The following is a 27,143-nucleotide window of genomic DNA, read 5'->3' on the forward strand; positions in this document are numbered from 1 at the left end:
TGATAGGTGGACTGCTTGTCGGTATGAGCTTGCCAGCCATTCACAGCGCAGGAGGCGGGAATTGACGAAAAGCGAGTTTGGAAAAATAACGCCGGAGTGGAGGAGGACAAAATAAAATAATAATAATTGGGGGGTGGTAGGGTGGATTGAGTGACCTCATAAATACTTATAAATAACGAAACAGTAGGTCAAAACCGCTTGGAGACTCAAAACGAAACCGTTTTCTGAGCTCAGGAGTGGTCAGCAGTCAATATAGCTGCCGTTTGTGTATAATTTGTTTAAGTGCACCTACTATGGTTTTTCATTTATTACCTTTCATGTAGTGTGTTATAGAGCTGTTTGTGAATGTAAAAACGTCTGCAAAGATTCAAAAATCAAAGCGCACGACAAACGGAGTTATTGACTCCCAAAAGAAGGAACCGATTCTGAACATTTGGAACGAGTCGTTAGTGATTCCAGACTTACTTCCTGTACTAACCTACGAAGGTTTGTAACAACAACAACAACAACAACAAAACCCGCCTCTGGTCTTCATTGGCTGATCGCTGACAATGGTAGAACAATCAGAACAGACTGGGACATCTGACCAATCAGAGCAGAGTATGCTCTCTGAAAGGCGGAGTTTAGAATGCATCCTTTAGAACGAGTCGTTTGTGACACTGAGGGGAAAAAAAGGTAATGCTGCAGTTTAAATTATGAGCACTTTAACGTGTTTGTTTGTTTGTTTGTTTGTTTGTTTGTTTGTTTGTTTACCTTGGATGCATGTAAACCTATTGTATGAAACGTTTAAAGAAAATTAGGCACGTTTCAAAACCATAATAGGTGCACTTTAAATAAAATAATATAATTTAGTAGTGCAGACCATTTTAACCTGTACTAGGCTGTAAGGATTAGTTAGTGGTGGATTTATCATGAGGCAAAGTTAGGCAACTGCATTGGACCCCAGAAGCCAAGGGCCCCCTAAAAATGCAAATTATATATATATTTTTAATGATTAATGCTAAATAATGTATGCTGAAAATTTAAACATCACTGTTAAAACACTGAAAGGATTCATATCTCTGTTATTTCGGCAGCATCAACGCAAGCCCCTTCCCCACAACCCCAGTTGAATAGGGCCCCATTCCTATATTTTATCCTGCTGAAAAATCCAGCTTGGTCTGCAGATACCAGCTACCAAAACCAAAGTCAAGTTGGTCCAAACTATTTTTGCAAGCTTCCTTGTTCCATCCATCCATCCATCCATTTTCTATACTGCTTATATAGGGTCAAAGGGAGCCTGGAGCCTATCTCAGGGGACTTGGGGCACAAGGCAGGGGAAACCCTGGACGCACTGCCGGTCCTAGCCCATTTGGTGCCCTAGGCAAGATTCATCCTTAACCCTGACGGAGGAATGTTAAATGTGGCTTGGTACTGTTAATCGGATGCAGTGGGGCTGTGCCCAAAATATGGTGATGCCCTAGGCAGCTGCCTAATGGATTGACCAGCCCTTCCTGGACGGGGAGATCAGGCAAACTCCATGCACAGGGCGAAGGTCGAAATCGAATCCCCAACCCTGGAGGGGCGAGGCAACAGTGCTAGCCATTAAGCTACCCAATTTCCTTGTTATTTGTTCAAATTGTTCACAATTTGTTTTGTTTTCTGTCTTAGTAGTAATAATTCAGAAACCATTTCCTTTCTGGAATGGTCTACCAGCTTGACCTGTGTTTTGTTGTCATTTTGTAACAGAGACTCACACTATAAACTACACTACAGAGTGTCCCAAAAGTCCCCTATGTATGGAGTATCACGTCAGTGGATGTTCGTAGACGTCCACTTCTTGTTTGGACCGCAACACTTCCAGTCTTTTTGAATTTGTTAATAAGTTTGGCAACAGTCCTGCGTGTGATGTGCTTACCATGTTTTCTGTTAAAGTCCATCGCAACCTTGCGACAGCTTCCCGATCCAGCCATGAGAACGATTTCCTTTTGTCAAAGGCATTCTTAAAGTATGAACAATTCTGGAAGACATTTTGCTAAAAAGTGTTAATTTCCCATATGTTTGGATACTTTTGGGACACCCTGTGTATAGCCTATATGTGCTTTTTGAAAATCACATTACACTTTACTCTTCCTATATTGTGAAGGCTTTCCACTAGATTTTAGATCGTGGCTGTGGGGATTTGTGATCATACAGCCTTAAGAGCATTAGTAAGGTCAGGCACTGATGTTGGGTGAGCAGGGCTGGGGTTCATTCGGCAATCCATTTTCACTTTCATCCCAAAGGTGTTCAGTGGGCTTGACCTCGCTTTGTTCACAGGGGTATTGTCATGCTGGAACAGGTTTGGGCCTCTTAGTGAAGGGAAATTGTAATACTACAGCAAACAAAGACATTGTAAACAAGTGTGTGACTCACACTTTGAGGCAACAGTTTGGGGAAGGCCCACATATATGTGACAGGCACCAGCTATGTGCTCATTGCCTCAGCATAAATCATCCTAAGGATGTAGTGTCTGGCTTGGACTGCTTCTGCACTGAATGCTGGCAGTGTCATTATCAATTTGGTGCATTTGTATGGCAGATTTACACCCTAACTCAGAGTCAAATCTGACCAAAACCCCACAACTTAAACAAGTCACTTGATATAAACATCCACATCTGCCAACTGAGATATAACCAGAAGCCCACAGAGCGGTCTGAGTTACTCTCTACATAGATGAATTTATTAATGACTAGTAAGAGATATGGCTCCGCTGAAATCAATGATTCAGGAACTCAGCTCACACAAGTTGGATGTTAATGTCCTTCAACTGAGCCCACCGACTACTCATTTTCCATATTCGTCATTGGAGGACTCTACGGCTGTGTCTGAGAACTCCCGGTGAGATCTTTACTAGGGAACATTCAATACGGAAGTTTTTCTAACTACACAAGCTTCCCTTATTAATTGGGGAGCAGTGTGGTGTGACAAGGGGCACAGGGACTGTGTTGCTCACTGGTGTGAGATCGGAACGCAGTTAGATTTGAGGTTGGTCCACCTGGGCCTCAAGTTTTTCTTACTGGTTCTGAGAAATTGCACTATCTAGGTCTGCTCAGCCAATGTTGTGAAGGTCGGGTATATACACCATCAGACACAAGGTTGAACAACGCTCTCTACCTCCTCAGGTGGGCTCATCCACAATTACGTACATCTCACTGAAAGCAATTTATCTACTAGGGTTGTACAAAGGTGCAGCAAACATGCTGTCAAGTCTGGCCAGGAGAGTGGCATCAGCACGCATAACTGGTAAGCTAGATCTGGGGAAAAGTTTTGCATGTCCAGTTGAACCTCTTCGCTGATGTCAAGTCAACGCATTCTTGGCTGTCTTTTTATCTTTGATGAAGTTGGGCAGCCTGCTGGAACAGGATATACTGGCCCATTACTGGGCACACCATATACTACAGAGACCTTAGTTTCCACTGGTGCTTTTATTAGTTCAGAACACCCTGGTGGCTTCCTTCCTAAGCAGATCTGCTGTCCCACATGGATGGACACACCCCCAGCCAGGTCACCAGCGCCTGTGAGTTTGAATCCTCGCAATGAATTGCCAACTGAAAACTGTGACCAAGCATTCCAGGAAACAGTTCTGTGTGGCCTTGAATGGCCTTAGGTGAAACTGCTCTGAAAATGGCATGCAACTCATTAACTAGATTTGGTGCATTGCCTGAATGCCAAAATATTCATTATTCTTGAGAGACTGCTTGGCAATGCCAAGTCCCCAGCTAAACTAAAATTGTATGTGGTGGCTTTTGCACCATACCGCATCTCCATGGACTCTCTAGTAGCTCTTTATAAGGTGCTTCTGAAAGGTGCGAAGCACCTCCATCTGCCAGAGTTGTTGTTTATTTGCTGTTTGTTTCTTAGCATAGTTCATTTGCAATGCTAATACATCCATTCATCCATCCATCTTCTACCGCTTACTCCTTTTCAGGGTCACGAGGAACCTGGAGCCTATCCCAGGGAGCATTGGGAACAAGGCGGTGTACACCCTGGACAGGGTGCCAGTCCATCGCAGGGCACAATCACATACACACTCACACACCCATTCATACACTACGGACACTTTGGACACGCCAATCAGCCTACCATGCATGTCTTTGGACTGGGGGAGGAAACCGGAGTACCTGGAGGAAACCCCCGCAATGCTAATACATCCAAACGTAAACACTTAGATTTATTGGTGTGACTTCAATTTTTGTCTAAAGATATATTTTATTAACAATTTATTACAGAAACTATGGCTAGCTAGACACAGTTAGATTTTAGCCCTAAGCAAATGTGTTTTTTCCTCGTATACCTTATCTTACATATACATACCTTAAGATACCTGTAACAAAATCAAAATGCTAATATAGTTTGTTTTGTAATGATCTAGCTATATTCAGAATAGTCTTGGAAAAACTTGATCTGCTACCTTTTATGCATTTAGACTGAGTTTCATTTACTGATTTAATTTAACTGTAAGTGTAGTATCTATGTTTGTACTATCTGTATCTATATTTGAACTTATTCACAGCATTCAAGATATTTTAAACCAATTATTAACAAAAATGAGGACCGTGAGTAGGCATTTTGTCCCTCCAAATCCCACTTCATCGTCAGCTCTTTATGTGAGTACTTTCTGGCTTTATTTCTGGACATTTGCTATGATGAAATAGTATTTATCGCATCGTCTTCCATTTTCATTGTACCTCTTAACACACTTGCAGTCCTACTTTTACGTCTTAAAAAATATTAACACCTAAAAATTATCCGGGATTGCTTAAGATGACGCTTGCTTAGATGAATAACAACTATATAGATTCATAGCTTCACAATTTTAATGTGAGCTGATGACGTCTGTGATGTGCTGAGAAACAGTGATCCTGGTCTTCATCATCATTTAAAAGGTCAAAAGAGTCACTGCTCATTTGACTGGGCTACAAGCACAATTTGTGGTTTGCCATCAATACAAGCAAGTATTTCGAATAACTTTGTCTCAGAAACATGAGAAATGCGGTTGTTTGTGGTTGGTCCCAACAGTTTTATGAGACTTTTTACTGAACAAAGTAATTTCCCACTTACATTTACGAAAAAAATATTTGCTTTCACACTGAGCCAACGGCAGCTGGCTAAAATAAGACCAGGAACAGACTGATGCAGAATCGCAATATATGTGCAGAATAGACATTATTATATTCATAATTCTTCTGTGCAGGCCTTGCAGTTCATAATCTCTTAAAGGAGACTGGATTCAAATCCCATTCCTTTGGTGCAAGTAAGCCAAATCAATTTCTGCTACCGCCTTGTTAGTGTAGAAGTGTAGTGTATGAAGGAAGCTAAGCTCAAAAGGGCTTGAAATGTACAGTGCATAGGACCTGCAGGTTGGTATACTGGTTAGATGTCTTTCAAGGGGTAGTGAGAGCAAGTCTTACAAATCTGACACACATGATGCATTACACAACCCATATGTGTGACATGTGACATCTTAGCATGTGATACTGTATCCATTAGTTGTCCTTCTGAGAATAGAAGGGGAAATGGGAAGTTTAAGGATTTTTTGTCAACTTCACCACAGTGAACTCAGCAACTAACAAGCTATTATCAAATGATATTCCTCTAAGCTTAGTGTTTTTTTTTTACACTGAGGAATTTCACGTGGTGTAAAACATATATATATGTATATGTGTGTGTGTGTGTGTGTGTGTGTGTGTGTGTGTATGTATATGTGTATGTATGTATGTATGTATATGCACGTGTGTCAGGTTTGCTGTCCAAATTTTCAGACTTTCAGCCATTTGCAATGAACAGATCAAACAAAAGCTACTGAAATAGTTCAACACAACAAATACCCCCCCCCCCCCCCCCCCCATCCAGGTATTTAATATATTTTGTACCCCTAGCCAGTTCAGGTATTTCATCTGTTCCAGCTCAAGCTCAGCTGGTGCAACTAATGAAGTCCTTGATTAGTTGCATCAGATGTGTTTGAGAAAACACCTGTTTTGCATATTTGTGCTGTTGTGAGGGATTCTATTCAGGGGGTTGAATCATTTTGAGACTGGAGAAATCATTATATGTTGCATTTTCAGTTGAATTTGGGGAAACCACTTGAAGCATTCGTTGTGTTGTTTAAACTATTTCAATTGCTTTTGTTTGATTTGTTCATCGCAAACAGCTGAAAGTCTCCAATTCTATATATATAGTCTTAGAGAACAGTTATCTATGTGTCTTTGACACAAAAGAGCCACATATACTTCTTTCAACATCATACACATAAAAGTTCAAATCACACCTTTTCAGAGTTTGAACACAATTTATTTTATGCTTAAATAATTAATTCAATCATCCAGTGTATGGTTTCTCATACATGTTTGTTACCAGATCATTCGATGAATACCTGAAGGTGATCTCGATCTCTCTCTCTCTCTCTCTCTCTCTCTCTCTCTCTCTCTCTCTCTCTCTCTCTCTCTCTTTTTTTTGAGTATATTCAACATAAGGAAATATTTCACCAAACCCAAATAAAAAAATGCCCCGTATGACCACAGCAGCCTTGGAACCTAGTAATACACTGTTAGAATGGTTACAAATGGTTGGCTTACAGAAAGACTTCTCAGTGCCAGTTCACATGAGACCAGTTAAAAGTTAACGGTGTGCCAGTTGACGTGACGCGCTCTCTCGCACTCCAAGCTTGTCCGCGACTGCATAGCATAGGAAACCTTTAGCTGCAAGAATTTTACCATTCCATCAAGTCCATTCACTTCCTGTGAGTCTGTTGTGGTACAGTGGTGTCATTATAAAACAGTATTAGTGACAAATACCAAGGCTATGAGTGTGCACACAGATAGAACAATTACCACACCTCTGGTTATGTAGATAGGAAACAAATCAAAAATAAGGTGAATCACATGCATCAAAATATTAGTATTCTGAGTAAATCTTTTAACACAACTGCAGCTATGTGTGTCTTGTCATTATTGAGACTTGTGGTATGCTTAGAAAGAAATGTACTCTGTTGAAATCAAGCAAACTTGTTCTTGTGTAAAAAGGTTCTTTTTCTTTGTGTAAGTGTACAAGTACCTGTGGAGTTAACCCCCTAAACGTTTTCTTTCAAGTTGGAATTAATATCAGCATTCATTTCATTTTTCATTTCATTTCATTTCAACACACATTGTGACTCTCTCTTGCCAGTGCATTCACAATTTTGTGAGCTACTTTAGAATTTGTACAGTTCTGGTTTATGTACAGGATCTTTAAAAACAGCATTATACAGCCCGACGCTAGTCCGAGAAGGGGGGGGGGGGGCAGTGTGGGAGGAAGGGGGAGGTAAGGTGAGTGTTGAAGGTGGTTTTAAAAACATGTTCTTCAATTTCTGTCAGTCCACAATGCTCTTTGTACCATCTTTGGTCATGGAAATGCTTCAGTGCCATTTTTCTAGTCATTGGCACTCCTTCGACATAAGGCGCAGAAGACGCTTCATGCCACCAACAGTCTCGAGCGAATGTGTCATTTCCTGGCACCGATCAGATGCTTTGTGTCATTGACAGAAAGTCGGAGGTTTTCCATGCTCATGCGAAATCATAAAGTCCTCTTCCCAAAAACCATGCGTTTATGTAAAGGCTGCAGACGCACAATCCTGTGTCCTGATCTCCTGCGTTGTGTTTCCAGTGATCCTTTTCCCAGGAAAACAAGTTCAGATCTCTAGCAAAGGAACACAAAAAGCATCAGAGAGCGTCTCTTAATTTTCATGCTCAATTCAATTCAGTTTTATTTGTATAGCACTGTTAACAATAAACATTGTCACAACGATTGCCTGAAATCCGGATGAAATCAGCAAACTAAGCGGCGACCGTGGCAACGGAGACAACAGAAGAAGAAACGCCTTTCATATGACTGCATTCTATCAGCTGACTGCATTCTATATGTTACTTTATTTCCTATGAAGTGCCAGATTATAAATGGTTGTTTGTAAAGTAGGTACGGAGATTTGGATACTAACTGACTAATTGTTTTTTTTTTTTTTTACTACAAACTGGTTATCTGGCTGGTTGCATGGTGAGCGCACAGAATTTCAAGGCCTTCAGAGCATTCTCTAGTGATCAGGTCACCGTGCTGTTTGCCAGGGAACAATGTGGCGGTCTGTACAGCCGTGTGACTGCATCTCAGTTGGATTTGTTTCGAAGCGTGATTCTTTTCATGGACTTGCAGCCGGAACTTATACATTAAATGGTATCAATGACTTCTGGATATTAACATACCGGATAGCACACATGACTGTTACGATTGACCCTTTTTCCCTCTTTGTCGCCCTTCTTTCTTCTTGTCTCCCTCTCCGACCTGAAGCAGAGAAAGAAAGAGATGGTGAGACGGCTAAAATCTTCACAAATCACGTCATTCGTGGTTGTCCCATACTGTAGGTTAGGCCACAAAATCGTTCCCTGGAGTGCAAGCTGGTAGAAACCTGGAAACAATAACACACTCAAGCAGATAAGCACTAATCAACACTGCGAGATGGCCACTCGGTAAGGGAATGCTGTCTCTCGTTCATAAATCAGAATGCAGCATTTGTTCACAGCCTGTCCACACAAGCATCCAAGTCTTAGATGTTTCAAACACAACCAGTGAGTCACACGCAAGCGTTTTCAACTCCAGTGGAAATCAAGCCTGCACACGGCACACCTTCCCAACCTCAGAGTTTTCACTAAGGCACTCAGCGCTCATAGAGGGCACCTCTTCCTCCTCTCCCTCTTCAGCAGGACGATCTGCCCTAGCGGCCTGTCTGGAGCGCCTGCCTCTCTTCTTCTTCCCTTTCTCATCTTTTCCAGGCACTCGACGCACCACTTTCCGGATGACCTGAGAGAGAGGCTAAAGTCAAGCAATACAACGCGCTTCTCACACTCACGCAGATGAAGATGGAAGGATCTGTATACAGTATCTTACAAAAGTGAGTACACGCCTCACATTTTTGTAAATGTTTGATTGTATCTTTTCATGTGACAACACTGAAGAAATGACACTTTGCTACAATGTAAATTGTGTACAATTGTGTAACAGTGTAAATTTGCTGTCCTCTCAAAATAACTCAACACACAGCCATTAATGTCTAAACCGCTGGCAACAAAAGTGAGTACACCCCTAAGTGAAAATGTCCAAATTGGGCCCAAAGTGTCAATATTTTGTGTGGCCACCATTATTTTCCAGCACTGCCTTAACGCTCCTGGGCATGGAGTTCACCAGAGCTTCACAGGTTCCACTGGAGTCCTCTTCCACTCTTCCATGACGACATCACGGAGCTGGTGGATGTTAGAGACCTTGTACTCCTCCACCTTCCGTTTGAGGATGCCCCACAGATGCTCAATAGGGTTTAGGTCTGGAGACATGCTTGGCCAGTCCATCACCTTCACCCTCAGCTTCTTTAGCAAGGCAGTGGTCGTCTTGGAGGTGTGTTTGGGGTCGTTATCATGCTGGAATACTGCCCTGCGGCCCAGTCTCCGAAGGGAGGGGATCATGCTCTGCTTCAGTATGTCACAGTACATGTTGGCATTCATGGTTCCCTCAATGAACTGTAGCTCTCCAGTGCCGGCAGCACTCATGCAGCCCCAGACCGTGACACTCCCACCACCATGCTTGACTGTAGGCAAGACAGACTTGTCTTTGTACTCCTCACCTGGTTGCTGCCACACACGCTTGACACCATCTGAACCAAATAAATTTAACTTGGACTCATCAGACCACTGGACATGGTTCCAGTAATCCATGTTCTTAGTCTGCTTGTCTTCAGCAAACTGTTTGCGGGCTTTCTTGTGCATCATCTTTAGAAGAGGCTTCCTTCTGGGACGACAGCCATGCAGACCAATTTGATGCAGTGTGCGGCGTATGGTCTGAGCACTGACAGGCTGACCCCCCACCCCCACCCCTTCAACCTCTGCAGCAATGCTGGCAGCACTCATACGCCTATTTCCCAAACACAACCTCTGGATAAGACGCTGAGCACGTCTTTGGTCGACTTCTTTGGTCGACCATGGCGAGGCCTGTTCTGAGTGGAACCTGTCCTGTTAAACCGCTGTATGGTCTTGGCCACTGTGCTGCAGCTCAGTGTCAGGGTCTTGGCAATCTTCTTATAGCCTAGGCCATCTTTATGTAGAGCAACAATTCTTTTTTTCAGATCCTCAGAGAGTTCTTTGCCATGAGGTGCCATGTTGAACTTCCAGTGACCAGTATGAGGGAGTGTGAGAGCGATGACCCCAAATTTAACACACCTGCTCCCCATTCACACCTGAGACCTTGTAACACTAACAAGTCACATGACACCGGGGAAGGAAAATGACTAATTGGGCCCAATTTGGACATTTTCACTTAGGGGTGTACTCACTTTTGTTGCCAGCGGTTTAGACATTAATGGCTGTGTGTTGAGTTATTTTGAGGGGACGGCAAATTTACACTGTTACACAAGCTGTACACTCACTACTTTACATTGTAGCAAAGTGTCATTTCTTCAGTGTTGTCACATGAAAAGATATAATCAAATATTTACAAAAATGTGAGGGGTGTACTCACTTTTGTGAGATACTGTATATATACATATATACACAGATGGATGGAAATGTAACAAATGGCTAAAGGTGCTTTGATTTGCATGGTTACTTTTCTGGTGACAATGTTTCCCTCTTCATCTGTGAACTGCTCCTCTGTGACTGACTCACCAGGAATGTTTTTGGCCTGATCACCCTATAGAGGAAGATGTATAAACAGACTCACTCATGTATTAATAAGCACAGACATGCGCATACAGACACGCAGACTTGTGCAAGCCACACGCAGTTCCATAAAGCAGTATGATCTGGCATTGTCAGTGGTCATTTCCACCACTGGTTGTGTGTAATGCAGTGATAGCATGACTGACATCAAGTATTCAGTTTGATTGACAGAAAATAGGCCATGGATAAAGTTGGGAAAACCAACATCTCACAACAACACTGTGTTATCGGATATGTCAATATGTATTCAAGCGTTCAACGTTGCAAAGTAAGGTCTAAAGGCCTATTCATGACTGGGCTAGCTTTACATGGGCAGGTGGGGTAATGTTAATTATTACTTGTATCTTTAGTCTCATCCAGATTGCGCCATATTTTACCTTTTAGGTAATACATATATCCTGTCCAAATTGCTATGTTAGTGAAGACTCCATTATATCCTTAAGGGGAAGACATTTAGCTTTTTCGTCACTCCAGAAAGTGTCCTGTTCCATTGTCTCAAAAGAAAAAAAGAACCCCAAATAGTATTGGCCAAGATTAAAATGTGGAACTATAAAAGAAATATTTTGGGAGTAAGGGGGGACATTACTAAACAGATATATGTACATAAAGCTTATCCTGTTTGAATAGTATTTAAAAACTAAATGTATTCCACATTTCCATTCCATTATTTAAAACATTTATAAGTGCCACTGAATCAGATGTATGGTGATGCAAATAATAGCCTTTGGAAGGATAAGACAGAATTGATTTAAGAAAAGTCTGTAAAGTCAAGGAGACAAAAAGAGATGAAGAGAATAATAAGTAACGGTATAGAGATGATAACCTATGAAGAAAATATGAGAACCTTATAATGGAAAAGCAGTGAGTGCATCAATCCATGCCTACACATATATAAATAAGCACACACACAAACTCCACTGCACACCCTGCGCTAGAAACACCAAATACCTTCAGAATCACCCTCCGCCGATACACCCTGGTGGTGACTGTGTGTTCCTCATCAGAACTGGACTCATTGTCTCTATCTGCTCCCTGCTGAAAGCAGTTCAGTATATTTTGGTTGGCCCAGAGCCGTTACTCATGTAGATTAGGTTTCGTCAAAAAAGGACACCTTCATCAAGCTACTGTTTTACCCCAAACTCAAGAACGGTTGGATTTTAAAGCAGTAAAATGAATTGCATTTGAAAGGACTAACAAACCTAACCACAAACTCCACAAGAATGGGACCATGTTATTTTTACAAGCATATATTACCACTTGCACGTTTCTGAGTCTCTAAAGTGTTCAGAGTTCTGGGTCTCTTAGTTCAATGCAAATGAATCTCAACAACAGTACCTTAGCTTTAGGCTCTGCCGTCTCCTGGTCCATGGTGCTTGGCCCAGCGGTGGTGTCATCTGGGGTGATCCTATCCATTTTCTCAGAGTCCCTGCTGCCTTTGCCCTTCATCTTTCTGGGTGGTTCTTGGGCCTCAAGGAGTGACCCGGCTTGGAGCTCTGGATGTTCCCCGTTCTGTTTCTCAGCTTGCAGCACAGGTGGAGTGGATGTTGGCTTTTGGCTAAAAAGAGATTAGAGTTAGGCCATGAGCTCGTCCACTGGGGCTTGGTCTGCTGATGTGAAGGCCTTGTTAGAGGATATCAAGTAAAGATGCCATGTTTTCAATATGAAAAAAAGGGAAAGTTGACCGATCTCACCTCCTCTCTTGCTGCATTTGTGTATCCGTGTGCAGAACTGAAGAAGAGATCTCCTTGCTCACACTGGATGCCCCTTCTTGCAACCCTGCAATCGAAGACATCTCTTTGTCTGTCTTTTGCACTTGTGAGAGATTTGCCTGCACTCTTTCTCTGGATATCTCCTCATTCTCTGACCCTTCCTCCAAGATAATGCCCTTAAAAGGAGACTTTTCCTGTGTCATCTCTTCCTCCTCGTCCTCTTCAAAACCAGACCTGCCACATTTTCTAGCCCCACAAGCTCCATTGGGAGGAACCTCTTGCTCTCGGAGAGCGCTCTCTGCGAACACTTCCGGATGTCTAGACACCTCGTCACTGTCATGGACCTCCAGGTCATCTTCAGTCGAGCCCCCTCCTCGACTACAAGACCCTCTGCCTCCTATTGAGGAATCCTCAGCTACCACAGTAGGGGGTGCTGCGTTTGGGGAGAGTGCATCCCTGGAGGTGGTCGCCAAGGACAGTTCACTGGGTCTAATGAGGGTTCTACTGGGAGAGACTACACTACCATCCTCACTAAAGAAATCGTCGAGGCGGAGAGGGGTCGGGGGTTCATAGGACAAATCTGAGGGACTCTGCAGCTCCAGACTGATGTCGTGGTAACCTGAGTGATACAACACAGCAGGACTGAGGTGGATGCAACACCACAACTCCAAAATGCCTCTACCACATCAACAGATTTGTTAGGTGAGCTTTTTTTTTTTGAATACACACACTAAACAAAAATGGAACAGTGGTAATGACTCTGAAATGAAAGAATATTACATGGCAAAACAGTTATGATGTGTATCAGATTCATTTACCAGTATAGATTTGCTATAGAGTGAGTGTCACATACATAATGTGGCTATACCATGTAGGAATTGTGGGTTTCAGATATAAATGGAGGGAAAAGAAGAAACAACACAGCACTGGAATATTGCAAACAGATAACACAGTTATAACAGGTAAGGAGGCAGAGAATGATGAAGGGGGAAATCGGGGAAGAAGATCAAGGACGCCATAGGGGTGTAGTTTTGAAAAGAAAAAAAGCTCTCAGAATGATAATGCAGAGTTAGTTGTGAATACCAATACAATGAAGCTAGCAGTTCAGAGTTAGCTGACAGTGAGTAGGGAGCTGCAGCTAGAGTTTGCATTATTAGTGCAGTTACGAGAAAGTAGATAGCGAGAGAGGAGGCAGCAGCAGCAGCAGCTATGCCAAGAGTGCTGCTCAAATGCACAGAGGAGTCGCTGTGGAAGCGGCCAGGTGGCTTTGAAGAGTAGCGGGTCTGGTTTTGCAGAAGACTAGAAGAAGGCACTCTAGCAGGAAGGTTCAGAGACTGGGATGCTAGAGAACTATCAAGCTCTACAGGCACCAACAAAGCAGACATTCCACCATGCTATCAGAAGAGCTAGATGAGACTGCATTATAGCGGTTATTCTTATCGGAACGAGTAGAACAAAGCATGTCAAAGCATGCATGTTACATAAAAGCAATGTAGCTATCATTATGTTTTCATGTATCTAAGTATGCGCTCAATTACAGTATAACAGAACTACCACAAATTTTGCAAATAGGTTTTGTTTAGAATACGGCATATACATATAAACATAATGCTTATGAACCTTAAGCATGGACCAAATGTTAATCCCATCATATCACATCAACACCAAATCATAAAGCAGGCGTGAAACATTTCTTCCAATTCGTATTAAAAATTAAAAAACCCAATTCAAACGAACCCAATTTTAAGATGCGATTAATGATTGTTTTCATTTCTCTAAGATGGGATTAAGTTTTAATATTCATAACTGTCATGCATTATATCAATCCATACAGTTAAACACAATCATATCACACTGCCCAACGCTGGTTAGTCACACCAGTTTGAGTAAGGAGCAGCATTAAAAACTGAAAAATCAAATGTAGTCATCGGGTTTAAACGTGAATCGAGTACAATTTAGATTTGGGATTCTTGATCTGAATTTAGATCAGTAAGTGTTTAGCCTTTAGGTTTTTGGGGTTTTTTTTTTTTTTTTTTTTTTTTTTTTTACTTCTGCAAAGATTCAAGAAAGAAATAAAAGGAGAAACAGAGTTCAGCTAGATGGGGCTAAACTTTACCATCAGCCTGATCCCGGAAAACTGCGTTATCATCTGCAAAACACCTTGTGCCTGAAATGTTACCATAATCAAATATTGGCCCTTCCAGCAATGTCACAATATCCATCCGATTGATCTTTGTCAGTGCTGCAGTTAAGGCATCCGCTAAAAGGATAGAAAAGAATACACTCAGTTTCAGAACTTGTTATATGAGTGAGAAGAAGAAAAAAAAAAACACAGAGTAGAATTATAACTCCTGTTCAGACAGTTACACTCAGTTAGATTTCTGCGCAAGAATACCAGACTCTTATAAAGTAAAGCCACTCTGAAAGAAGCAGCGGTATGAATTGTCTTCACGATGTTCACAAGGTTTGAGCCGTTTAGCTTTTTAGCCATGGCTTACAGTGCATGTGCGGTATCTCTGTGACGTTTAAGGTATGATGTATGTAACAGACCCTGCTGTTTAGTGTCTAGCAAAAGAAAACAATGCAGGAACTTACTTGTGGCATTTTTACCGTCCCTGCTGACCCATTTCTTTAATAGCATGAAACTCTGAGCTGTCAACGAGTTGGGGTTCTCCACACGGATGTGATTTATCTCATCAACCGAGAAATCCATTTCCCTGGCCAGCTCTGCAACACATTAAAAATAGATTACCAGTCTGTCTCTCTTCCAGACTCATGTACATAATACTGCAGTGCAGGCGGGTCAGGAGAATGCAGATGGTACTGCCTACTGATCACACCTAGGACCATTCTGGGCATACAATGCCAAAAAAACAAACAAACAAACAAATTTACTCAGTATAAATTTATTGCCACTGTTGGGCCCTTGAGCAAGGCCCTTAACTCTCTCTGCTCCAGGGGTGCTGTATCATGGCTGACCCTGTGCTCTGACCCCAACTTCCTAACATGCTAGGGTATGTGAAGTAAATAATTTCACCGTGCATTTGTATATTTGATCAATAAAGACTCATTATAAATCATTATAAAGCTGCAGGTCAGCAAACAGCATTATCAAATACTCATTTTTGAAGTTTAACAGTTTCCAATAAATAAAAGTTAAACTGTCATATAAATGTGAGCATCACAGTTTTAATCCTCTAGATCAGAGCTTCTCAACCTTTTGTAACTAAAGCCCCCCCCCCCAAAGCCTCCCCTATCATGTGTCACACCATATATACATATATATATAGCTAGCTATTATAATCTATAATAATAGCTTGATAGATAGATACATACATACATACAAATACATACATAGACTTATTTTTTTTGCTTTTGTGTTTTTGTACTTTTTAAAAAATGATTTTTCATAACTTTTATGATTTAAAAAAAAATACTTTTATACAATTACAGTGAGGGAAAAAAGTATTTGATCCCCTGCTGATTTTGTACATTTTCCCACTGACAAAGAAATGATCAGTCTATAATTTTAATGGTAGATTTATTTGAACAGTGAGAGACAGAATAACAACAAGAAAATCCAGAAAAACGCATGTCAAAAATGTTATAAACTGATTTGCATTTTAATGAGGGAAATAAGTATTTGACCCCCTCTCAATCAGAAAGATTTCTGGCTCCCAGGTGTCTTTTATACAGGTAACGAGCTGAGATTAGGAGCACACTCTTAAAGGGAGTGCTCCTAATCTCAGCTTGTTACCTGTATAAAAGACACCTGTCCACAGAAGCAGTCAATCAGATTCCAAACTCTCCACCATGGCCAAGACCAAAGAGCTCTCCAAGGATGTCAGGGACAAGATTGTAGACCTACACAAGTCTGGAATGGGCTACAAGACCATTGCCAAGCAGCTTGGTGAGAAGGTGACAACAGTTGGTGCGATTATTCGCAAATGGGAGAAACACAAAAGAACTGTCGATCTCCCTCAGCCTGGGGCTCCATGCAAGATCTCACCTCGTGGAGTTGCAACGATCATGAGAACAGTGAGGAATCAGCCCAGAACTACACGGGAGGATCTTGTCAATGATCTCAAGGCAGCTGGGACCATAGTCACCAAGAAAACAATTGGTAACACACTACCCCGTGAAGGACTGAAATCCTGCAGCGCTCGCAAGGTCCGCTGCTCAAGATAGCACATATACATGCCCGTCTGAAGTTTCCCAATGAACATCTGAATGATTCAGAGGACAACTGGGTGAAAGTGTTGTGGTCAGATGAGACCAAAATGGAGCTCTTTGGCATGAACTCAACTCGCCGTGTTTGGAGCAGGAGGAATGCTGCCTATGACCCCTGGAACACCATCCCCACCGTCAAACATGGAGGTGGAAACATTATGCTTTGGGGGTGTTTTTCTGCTAAGGGGACAGGACAACTTCACCGCATCAAAGGGACGATGGACGGGGCCATGTACCGTCAAATCTTGGGTGAGAACCTCCTTCCCTCAGCCAGGGCATTGAAAATGGGTCGTGGATGGGTATTCCAGCATGACAATGACCCAAAACACACCAAGGCAACAAAGGAGTGGCTCAAGAAGAAGCACATTAAGGTCCTGGAGTGGCCTAGCCAGTCTCCAGACTTAATCCCATAGAAAATATGTGGAGGGAGCTGAAGGGTCGAGTTGCCAAACGTCAGCCTCGAAACCTTAATGACTTGGAGAAGATCTGCAAAGAGGAGTGGGACAAAATCCCTCCTGAGATGTGTGCAAACCTGGTGGCCAACTACAAGAAACGTCTGACCTCTGTGATTGCCAACAATGGTTTTGCCACCAAGTACTAAGTCATGTTTTGCAGAGGGGTCAAATACTTATTTCCGTCATTAAAATGCAGATCAATTTATGACATTTTTGACATGCGTTTTTCTGGATTTTTTTGTTGTTATTCTGTCTTTCACTGTTCAAATAAATCTGCCATTAAAATTATAGACTGATCATTTCTTTGTCAGTGGGCAAACGTACAAAATCAGCAGGGGATCAAATACTTTTTTCCCTCACTGTATATAACGGACAGGTCTGGAACATGAATGATGAAAAATGTTTCTGAACGCTATAACTACTTTGAACAAGAGAACTAGGCTGTAATAATGTGGACTATTTTACATGTAAAACATGTTGCATTACATTCATCTTGCGTTCTAAAAACATTCACATATGAATGATGTAAACTGGGACGAAGGGCGCGTCTCGTTATCCATGGCATTGTTAAATCTCCGACTCTCAGACACTCACTGAACAGAGTGAGAGTGCGCTTGCACGACAGTACTGGCGACATTTGGAAAGTTGCTAAGATTTGTCCAAAAAGCCGCTAAAAAAAAAAGCCGCTAAAGGGGTCTGAAAAGACGTTAAGTTGGCAGCGCTGGTCTGCACTGATAGCTAGATAAAAGGTAGGATAAGCTCCGCCTCTCCCCAGCAATAAGCAAATACAGGGGGAGAGGGAACGAGGGGTTTTTCAATCATACACATTCTATTTGAAAAGTATTAAAAATACACTTTTTAAATATACACTAGATAAAAGGTAGGATAAGCTCCGCCTCTCCCCAGCAATAAGCAAATACAGGGGGAGAGGGAACGAGGGGTTTTTCAATCATACACATTCTATTTGAAAAGTATTAAAAATACACGAGTCCCCAAATGATGCCCTGTCTGTGTTTTTTCCTTGAAAACAATTCGCGCTCCCGTTCCGATCTCTCCACGCCCCCCAAATCGAGAACCACTGCTCCAGGATTGTTAGGATTGTTTCTCTTACCAGTCCAGCTAAGGCCAAGATGATCGGCCACTATAGCCATTCGCAGGTCTGTCCTCTCACAAGGACTTTGAGGGCCTATCAGTAAAAACAAAATAGCCATAAGTAAATAAATTCATTAACAAATCAAATTTAACATAATAAAAATGAGAAAACTGGTATAACCTTCCCCCCAGAAATTAATTAAATTTGGGATATGTTGAGGAGAAACTAGGACAAATGCAGTGTTTCAAGGCATCTGGTTAATAATTTGTCAGTGGTGTTAGAGTAAGTTAGCAAAGAACAATTTGCTACTAATCTATAATTCCTCTCACAATCAAAACAAAACAAAATAAAAATAAAACCTCACTGGATACATGATGATGTACAAGACTCACAAATGAACAATGGACAATTGTTTCAAATGCTTCTGCATAAGACCAAAAGTCAAATAATTCATACAAGCTAATGCAAACTGCATAGTACTCTGCATAGGCGACGATCTGTCCAGCGCCCCTCTCATATTAACATGCTACAGTAAAGCTGACTACATCATATAGAGTGAAATCAAAATAAGAGACACAAGTACACAAAGAGAGAAAGATGAAATAATGATAGACATCTACAGTTAAATCACGCCACAAGCAATCACAATGGTTCATGCAACTAATATCATACAAGTGGAAAATTTTACAAACTAGGCTCGATTTCCACGCGGGGGGCCACTTGAGACCCAGCACCCTGACTGCCTTCACTTCCACCCGTCCTCTTACTCCTCCTCCTCCTCCTCCTGTCTCTGCCGGCCTGCTCAACCTCTGCTCTCACGTCTCTAGCAGACCTGGATGTAGTGGAGGGCTGGGATGCTTCTGACAAAGAGGTGTTCCTGGATGTGCTCCTTTCTTCATCCTTATCATCTCCCTGCATCTTTTTGTCTTCATTGGAATGGCGGTCCACAAGCTTTACTGTTTCACTAGCCTTTGAGTTAGCGATTTTGCCCACGGCCTGCACCTGCTTCTGGCTTGTCTTACTTTTTGATGTGCTTGGAGAGTCTGTCTTGGATGTACTTTTAGCTACTAATACCTGAGTTCTTCTCTTCTCTTTCACTAATGTGCTTGTCTTACATTTTCCTATCGAAGAAGAACTATTAGGATCTTTTTTAACCTTCAACGCTGGGATGCGAGATTTAGGCTTCACCATCGGGAATGGATCTAGTCTTTTGCTGGGCACTGGTTTCATTTCTTTCTTTGATCGCTGTAAACTTATACCTGCACTGCTATAGGCTTTTGTTGGACGGGGTTCCAGTATTGGCAACCTAGACTTTAGAGGCTTTCTTTTAGCATCCTTGTATTGTGGAATTAACTTTTCTTTGTTCACAGCACTTTGTTCATGGCCTTGTGGAATTACATTTGCCTTGTTCATATCATAGCTCTCTTCTCTCACTAAATCTGAGTCTGTTTTGAGTAAATCCTCTGGAATATGCTTAAAGTAGCTGGACTCGGGATGTGAGTGCTGATGCTGTTCTATCGTGCTGTACTGCATGTGCGTATTTGCAACACTTGAGGCCTGTAGGTTATTATTATTATTGCAGTTCTGTGTCTGGATACAATTCTGCTCTGTCTTTGACCAATCTGTCCTTTGCTCGTATTGGCTTTCTGTACTTGTTTCTGGTTTGAAGCCTTCTGAAGCTAGCGATGTTTTAAGTGTAAAACTGTCCCGGTCCTTACACACCAAATCCTTATTCTCACCAGAGGTGTCTTTGACTCCTATCTTAAAAGAGGAACACAAATTAGAACTGACTTCTGAATATGAGGGTGGCTCCATAATGTTGTCATGAGATGGAGTGTCCGAGCGATCAGCGCAAATCTGAATGACATTGTATGATATTACTGAGCTGTTATCCATCTTAACTTGTGCATGCTCTACTTGCTGTGGTTGTGATGTGACTACACTTGGATTTGTGACCCCTTCCCTATTATTCCCAGGTCTCCGTCCATATAAATGCTCACCAATCTGGAAAAACTGCAGCCTCTCTTCAACAAAATCCCGTTTGCTCATGTCAATTGCACCACTGCGGGTCATCTCAAACATCTTCCCTTCATGGAAGGGGAACGGGTTAGGTTCACTAGTTGGCGTGCTTTCATCGGTTGGAGTTCTTGCAGGAGTCGTGTCAGGCGTAGTCGCTTGAGACTTCTCATCTATCGCTAGCCCGAAAGGCTTGGGCTCATCATCTTTAATTCTAGCATCAACGACTTCATCATCTCCTCCTTTACTCGACCAAGGATCAAAGTCCAAGCCTTTTGTTGCAACAGTTTTAAATGGAGTATTAAACTCTTCCTCAAGCTTGTAGCTGAAGTACGTGTCAGGCAGTCCTTCTTCATTTGATTGCTTTTTGTCCTTTTCGTTGTCTTTTCCATTTTCAGCTTTTTTAACAGAAGGATCACTCTTAGGTTTCGCCTTTTTGTACTCCTCAGTTGGTGATTCCTCTTCGATTACTTCTAGTTTACTTTGGCTGAAAGAACGGTCACTGGGCCTGAGCATGCTTTCTGACGCCCAAATGTCTTTTCTGTTTTCGCTGGAAAATCCAAATGATTTCACATCATGTTCATCGTCCTCATCTTGAAAGTCATACCCATCCAGAGAATCAATCTCTGTGGCATCTGTGTCATGAGAGAACTCGGCAGTGGTTGCTATTGAGCAGTCTGTAATGGACTGATCATTGCCATTTTGTTCATAGTCATTATCCTCCGCTTTGCCATTACCATTTATCCCAGGTTCTCTATTATTGCCATTTCTGTCGTGTTTTTTCAGTTTGGATTCCTTCTCGTGGTCCTGCTCATCAATTTTAAAGGTATATTTCTTAACAGGAATGGGCTGAAATACTGATTCATCTTCACTTGAGTCACTGTCATTAGCTCCTGGAGGCACAGGGGATGGAGGCTGGACTCTAATTATGGGCTCGGCAAGTAGATGCTTATCATGCTCCTCCTGGAGGTTGACCTCCATCATATCAGTGTCTATCTCTAGGGAAGGAGAGGACCCTTTTTTCTCTGTTTGTGATGAATCCGTGTCCAAGGGAGGGGGAGGAGGAAACTCTATGTAGGCAACTCGTTTGTCTTTACTTGTCTGTCCAGTATCCTGATTCCTGTTGGCCGGCTTGGTGTCTAGGAGCTTTTCTGGGGCAGGTTCTTTAAATGTAAATGCTTTGTCTTGCTCTGAATCCTCTGATTCTTCTGAGACTTCAGCTATTGGACTAGAGCTGCCTGGTATGAATGCCATGAAACATTCAGGGTTTCGTGAAGTGAGATCGTAACTGACTTCCTCCGAGCTAGGTGTTTCTGGGGTCATGGGACTTTTCCCAGAGCTATCGAGAAAAGATATCTGTTCTAATGTGTCATCGTCTGGGCTACCCTGAGGGGACGTTGGCTGTCTCTGTTTGACCGTGTAAATCGTTCGGCTCTCTGACCCGACTATTTTCCTGAAAGATCCATTCGCCCCTCCTGCTAAATCTTTCTCACCCTGTTTTCCTACTTGTACACTCACATAAACCGGTAATGTTTTCAGTCCTTTGAAACTTTCTCTGGTGGTGACCGTGGTAACCTTTTCCACTGCACTAGTGTCACTGTAGTTACCTGAACTTGGATCTCTAGACTGTTCTGAGCGACCCTGAACTCTCGTTTTAGCTAAGGTAGGTATATGTGACGCACTCTTTTCCAATTGTTTAACAACTGCTTTCTTTGCTTGATCGGCATCAGGGTGACCAGATGACATCCTCACAGGAATTTGTGATTCCGTGATCTTTTTTTTCAGAGTCTTCATTTGTGTATCGTCACTGTCAACGTGGTTCTTTTTTGATGTCAAATCTGACTGGATCTCCTTTACAAGTAAATCATTTTTAAAATGTTGCCCCCTAAGGTCAACACTGATCGTGCTCTGCTTATCGATACCGCTAGCATCTTTTACGGCGTTACGGATTTGTTCCTTGCCACTTTCACTAGTTCTGATTTTACTGGCGTCGCTAAGGTTTTCTGATGAACACGACGCAATGCCAAATTTACTAAAAGATGAACTTTGCCCGTAGGTCACTTTACTTTTATCACTCTCTGCGGCTTTGTTCAGAGGCGTTCCTTCCTCTGTGGAATCTACCTTCGAAGCCTTTGAGCCAGCAAAAAATTGATACACGGGTAACTTACTTTCCTGGAGTTTTTTCACAGGTGGTTTTGATTGTGTACTTGGCATACTTTTATCTTGATTTTGGAGCTCTGTTTCGAATTTGAGCCTAACAGAGCTCACTGTGGAAGTCTTAACTTGAACCGGGGGAGAGATATCACCTGGCTTTGACTGCCAAGCACTGTTTTCCTGTTTTGATTTGTCCTCATTTAAGCATGACTGCATACGCCTCTCTGGGCTGCTTGGCAAACTAGTGCTTTTTCTTTCATTCATGCTACCAAACAATTTCTGCTTCCCCTTATCCCATTCCTCAGAGCTCATCTCAGTTTTCTGCTTTGTTTTCTGAGGACTACTGCACACTGAGCTTGGGCCTGACCTTGTCTCTCTGAAGTCTCTCATGGGAGGCTTTTTCTCAGGGGATTGAAGCTCATCGTTTAGCTTTTCTGTTTTGTCTCTAAAAAACTGTGAAACTTCACTTAGTTTTTCTTCGGCCTCTTTAACAGTTTGGTCGACACGATCTTCATATATAAGTTTCTCTCTATTTCTGTCTTGCCTATCTTGGGTGAAACGCATCCTGACTGTATGTTTGGGGCTGCCAGGTTCTGTTGTATAGTGCAACACAGTCAGTTTATCATACTGATCTTTATGGAAATAATTGTCAGATGTGTCCCTTGCTGACCTGAAAACCGATTCTTTTTTGGGGCCATAAAATCCTTCTGCTCCTAATTCAGGAGTGACACCGTTTCCCTGGTTAATGACTGAATCCTCTGTATCGGACTGTGACGCGTCTAATTTTTCAGAAAGAAGCATTTTCTCGGCAAATCTATACGACTCTCCCCTCAGCTCGGACAATTCGTCGTCATGATATTCAATGGACTGCTGGCTTAGGAGTTTAAAAGCTTTATATGAGTCATCAGCAATGAGCTGAGCAGAACCGGGTCGACTCTCCTCCTCTTGAGAAACAGACGTACTGTATCTAGAGGTTTCTAAGAAAGAGGGCACTGTTTCCTCAGCAGTAAACAGTTCGTCTTCTTGCAGAGCCCCGAAATCACCCTCTACCCTGTTCGAAAATTCCTTCAGACTACGGCCTTTGCATACATACTCAGGGTGTTTCTTTGTCTCTCTGATTATTACCTCTGTTGGGTCTGTTGTGTTGCCCTTTTCTATATGAACCTCGATTATTCTTTCAACTTTGGGTTTTGTGTCCTTGTCAAGGAATCGTGGTGTTAATTCATCTCCTTTGATCGAATCCTTACTAGCCTTGTGTTCAAATAGCCCAGCCAGTTCTTTGGAAGGGTCTCTTCCTGACTGGAAAGCTTTCATTATGTCTCGAACTGACATGGTTTCTTCGATTCTGTCAGAGCCTGCCTCTTTTAACTGGGGTTTGTGGTAGACCATTCTAGTTGTGGTGGTTATATGAGTTTCCTCTTTCAGACACATACTTTTGCTCATTACAGAATCATCTTCAGAACTGACTTTCATCTGGAAGGCCTTTACTTTGTCTTTGATCGAGCCAGCAGCTGACTCCGGTTCGATGCAGGCAGGCGTCTGCAATGCGGCAGCTTCTTCCAGTAGGGGCTCGCAGGTCTCTTCGGGATGTTCGTAGCTTCTGATGACATGAACGACCTCTGTTCTGGTTTCTGTTATGACTGGGGGAATAGGGACATCTGAAAAGAGAGGTTTGGGTCCTGTGCTCTCTGCACTTTGAGGAGCCGAAGGAGTCTTTTCACTTCGGGTTTCAAACCCACTGTCTGAGAGTGGGCTTTTATCCTGATCATGGGAAAAGTCATCAGGGGATTCCAAAATTGCATCTGTACCACTGTACGAATCGGATAATTTGCATAAATCTTTCTCTGAAGGAGAGGTGCGCATGCCTGGAGGTGGCATTTTGAGTTTATGCTCAGATTTGAATGTACGTTTCTGTTTTTCCTCCCCCTCCTTCATTTCATTGTATTTGCTCTTTTCACCAGCAATTTTCGAAAGTGAACTAGCACCAATGTCATTCATTAAGTAGTCAACCACCTTGGCTAAATTCAGGTCCTTGTCTTGCACTGACTGTGGTCTAACCGGGAGGGTGGATTCAAATGTGGGATGGGATTTCAGGACACTCTGTTGAGCCTCCTCTATTTCGTCTTTAGAGAACTCTTCCCACTCATCCTCAGATGCTTTGTCCTTAGTGCAGACTTTTGTCTCACTCAGGACATCCTTCGAGAGGATTTCACTAACTTTCACAAGATCTTCTTTAACTTTCTCGACTAAACTGAAAGGTTCCTCATCTTCCATTTTAGCCATGGTAGCCTGGGACTGATACGTCTTCGATACATTAGCGGCATCAGTTTGCAATATGGCAGTCATTTTTATAAGACCCTCTTTCATGTCTGCCACGTCCCGTAAAATATCTTGATTTGATGACATTTGCGAGGCAGTGGCTGATTTAAATGCTGCTGAAGGGATAAAGAGTTGGGGTTTTGAGGGTTTAGATCTGGGAGTAAATGATGGTGTATGAGTGGTTGTCTGAGGTGAAGTTGTGTCTGATATCTTTTTTTCTTGAGGCTCGGGAAGAACGTTCACTAGCGAGAAAACTGGAACGGTCATAGCATTAGTTGATAGTGGGGTACCGGAAGGACCAGGGGCTCTATAGGAACTATACACTGAATTTGACATATTTGATCTCAGAGGAGATGTCATGGATTTTATTGTGTCATAGCTTGATGTAGAATAGCCTATCAGAGTTTTTTCAGCCTCACAAAAAGCTGCACTAACACTGGAAGCAGCTGCTTGTGTTGTAGCTTGTATCCTCTCCTGCAAACTGCTAGATCCGTCTGAGAGTAGACGGGGTGATATAGAAGAATAAGAGGGGTATTTGACTGGTGACACAGATCCATTAAGAAGGACTGTGTCAGCAGAGACAACAGTAGGCCCAGCTGGTGAAGAAAGCGATGAGAGAACTGTCCCATTGGAGACTGTACCTCGATCTGGAGATGTTTTCATAGACGACAGACTTGTTAAGGTTTTAAACGTGGGTGTTGCTACGGTAGATGCGGAAGTAAGAGTCGATCGGAGTGACAAAGCTGAAGTATACAAATTTGCAACTGACTTTGGAGATTCAGGGGGGGTCATTGTGGTGAATGTTCTATCAAGTATGGAACCAGATGGTGGTACCGAGTTAGGTCTTGAAGACAATGAAGCAGCAAGTCCCTTGATTGACACAGGATCTGTGCCGGTTTTAAAAGATGAAGACATGAGACCACTAGAAACTGGAGAAGGGTATTGGCCTTGCTGAACAACAGTTTTTATAGGTGAAGAGAGAGATCTGTATGTTCTAATTGGTGACGCTATGTCGCTAACAGACTTTACAGGAGATGCATTGGTGGTTCCCAGGGTGGACTTGAGTGGAGAAGCTGAGGTTATTGACCAGACTGACTTTAATGGCGAAGCAGATGGCGTGTTGGAAGGTGAGCTGGAGAGGGAACCCAATCCACATTTTGTTTGCCCAGGGATGGTAGCAGGAGCAGCCGACCATGCCTGGTAAGATCTTGTTGAAAAGACAGGTTTGTGAGGGTAACCAGCAGGCAGTGTTCTTGTTGTACTTCGCTCAACTGTTTCTTTAAACATACAAATTAAAATCCAACAAAAAATCAACAAAAATGGTTGAGAAACAGAGAGACCAGAGGGGAAAAAATTGGTCAGTGGTGCTTGTATCATAGAAGAAAGAAGAACAATACTTTCATGGTGGTATAAATGAGTTGAATGATGAAGAGCCAAAAAAAAAAAAAAAGAAAATTCACTGTGATCCATGGTCCACAAATGGCATACATAATATAACTTAAATCCAACAAAGGAGATGACTTAGACAAAGACCCTCCCTCCCAAAAAACAACAACAACAAAATCACACTGCGACATAATGACCAAGATAATAAAACAAACTGCAAAATGGCAAGACAAATGCAGAGAACCCAGAGGAAAACGATTTCTCTTTTGACTTTAGATGTGCTACATTCCCCTGTTACTGGCTACCTTGATTTTTACTAAAGTGCCTTTTATCTGTTTGGAAAAAAAAAAAACTGTTTCATTCCAAATTCAGGTATTCTGACAAACCAGAAATTAATATTACTAAACCAAAAAATATCCTATCCTATTTTCTGTGCTTTAGCAAATTGTACTATTTCAAAAAGCAGGCTAAGTGAGTAGGTCTTAAGTCCATAATAACTCATCATGCAGGACTGAGTAGTCTTGGTGACAGGCAATTCAGTGCAAACTGTGAAAGCATCTGAGAGAATGTCTGTTCGTGACTCTCCATGCATTTCTGTCAAAAAAGAAATGAAAACTCTGCACAATCACAAAGCCAAAAGGAGCAATACTAGTTGTAGGAGGGGGATGAAAAAGGAGGAGACTATGACTTTAATGTCAAGTAAAGAAAATTATTATGGATAATAAATGGGTCATTTCATTGTTTCTTTTCCAATGAAAAAAAAAGAAAAGAAAAAAGAGAACATAGACAGTGAACAATATCTAACAAAGTGAGCAGGCACAGCACAGCAACTTAAATATCATAATAACCCATGCAAAAATAAACTGTATAGAACAAGCATGAGGATTTTGTTATGCATGGCAAGAATGTGCAGATATAACATTTGCATTTTCAATTGGTAAATAGTCTATACTGGTCACATGTTAGCTTTTATGTTAATTGTACACACTACTAAATGTTACTCTCCCAAGAATGTTAATGAAATATCACA

At 42.1% G+C, this 27,143-nt stretch overlaps 1 protein-coding gene across 35 annotated transcripts in view; it reads right to left on the reverse strand.

Annotated features, from left to right (window-relative positions):
- Positions 1–6,290: 6,290 nt before the first annotated feature.
- ank3b (ankyrin 3b) overlaps positions 6,291–27,143 on the reverse strand; it is a 189,386-nt gene continuing 168,533 nt past the window's right edge. For 30 of the 35 annotated variants that reach the window (XM_053684955.1, XM_053684948.1, XM_053684950.1 and 27 more), the window contains 10 exons: positions 18,257–18,331; positions 15,056–15,187; positions 14,577–14,720; positions 12,443–13,079; positions 12,087–12,306; positions 11,700–11,786; positions 10,639–10,722; positions 8,683–8,847; positions 8,253–8,331; positions 6,291–7,695 (listed from right to left, as the gene is read on the reverse strand). In XM_053684955.1, coding sequence (XP_053540930.1) covers positions 8,272–8,331; positions 8,683–8,847; positions 10,639–10,722; positions 11,700–11,786; positions 12,087–12,306; positions 12,443–13,079; positions 14,577–14,720; positions 15,056–15,187; positions 18,257–18,331 — 1,604 coding nt within the window. In that variant the 3' untranslated portion in view covers positions 6,291–7,695; positions 8,253–8,271. Of the gene's footprint in view, positions 7,696–8,252; positions 8,332–8,682; positions 8,848–10,638; positions 10,723–11,699; positions 11,787–12,086; positions 12,307–12,442; positions 13,080–14,576; positions 14,721–15,055; positions 15,188–18,256; positions 18,332–20,238; positions 27,142–27,143 lie in introns of those variants that run through there. The other 5 variants (XM_053684937.1, XM_053684936.1, XM_047159542.2 and 2 more) reach the window with 5 other exon arrangements.

The sequence above is a fragment of the Ictalurus punctatus genome, chromosome 13 (assembly GCF_001660625.3).
Source record: "Ictalurus punctatus breed USDA103 chromosome 13, Coco_2.0, whole genome shotgun sequence".
Lineage (NCBI taxonomy): Eukaryota > Metazoa > Chordata > Actinopteri > Siluriformes > Ictaluridae > Ictalurus > Ictalurus punctatus.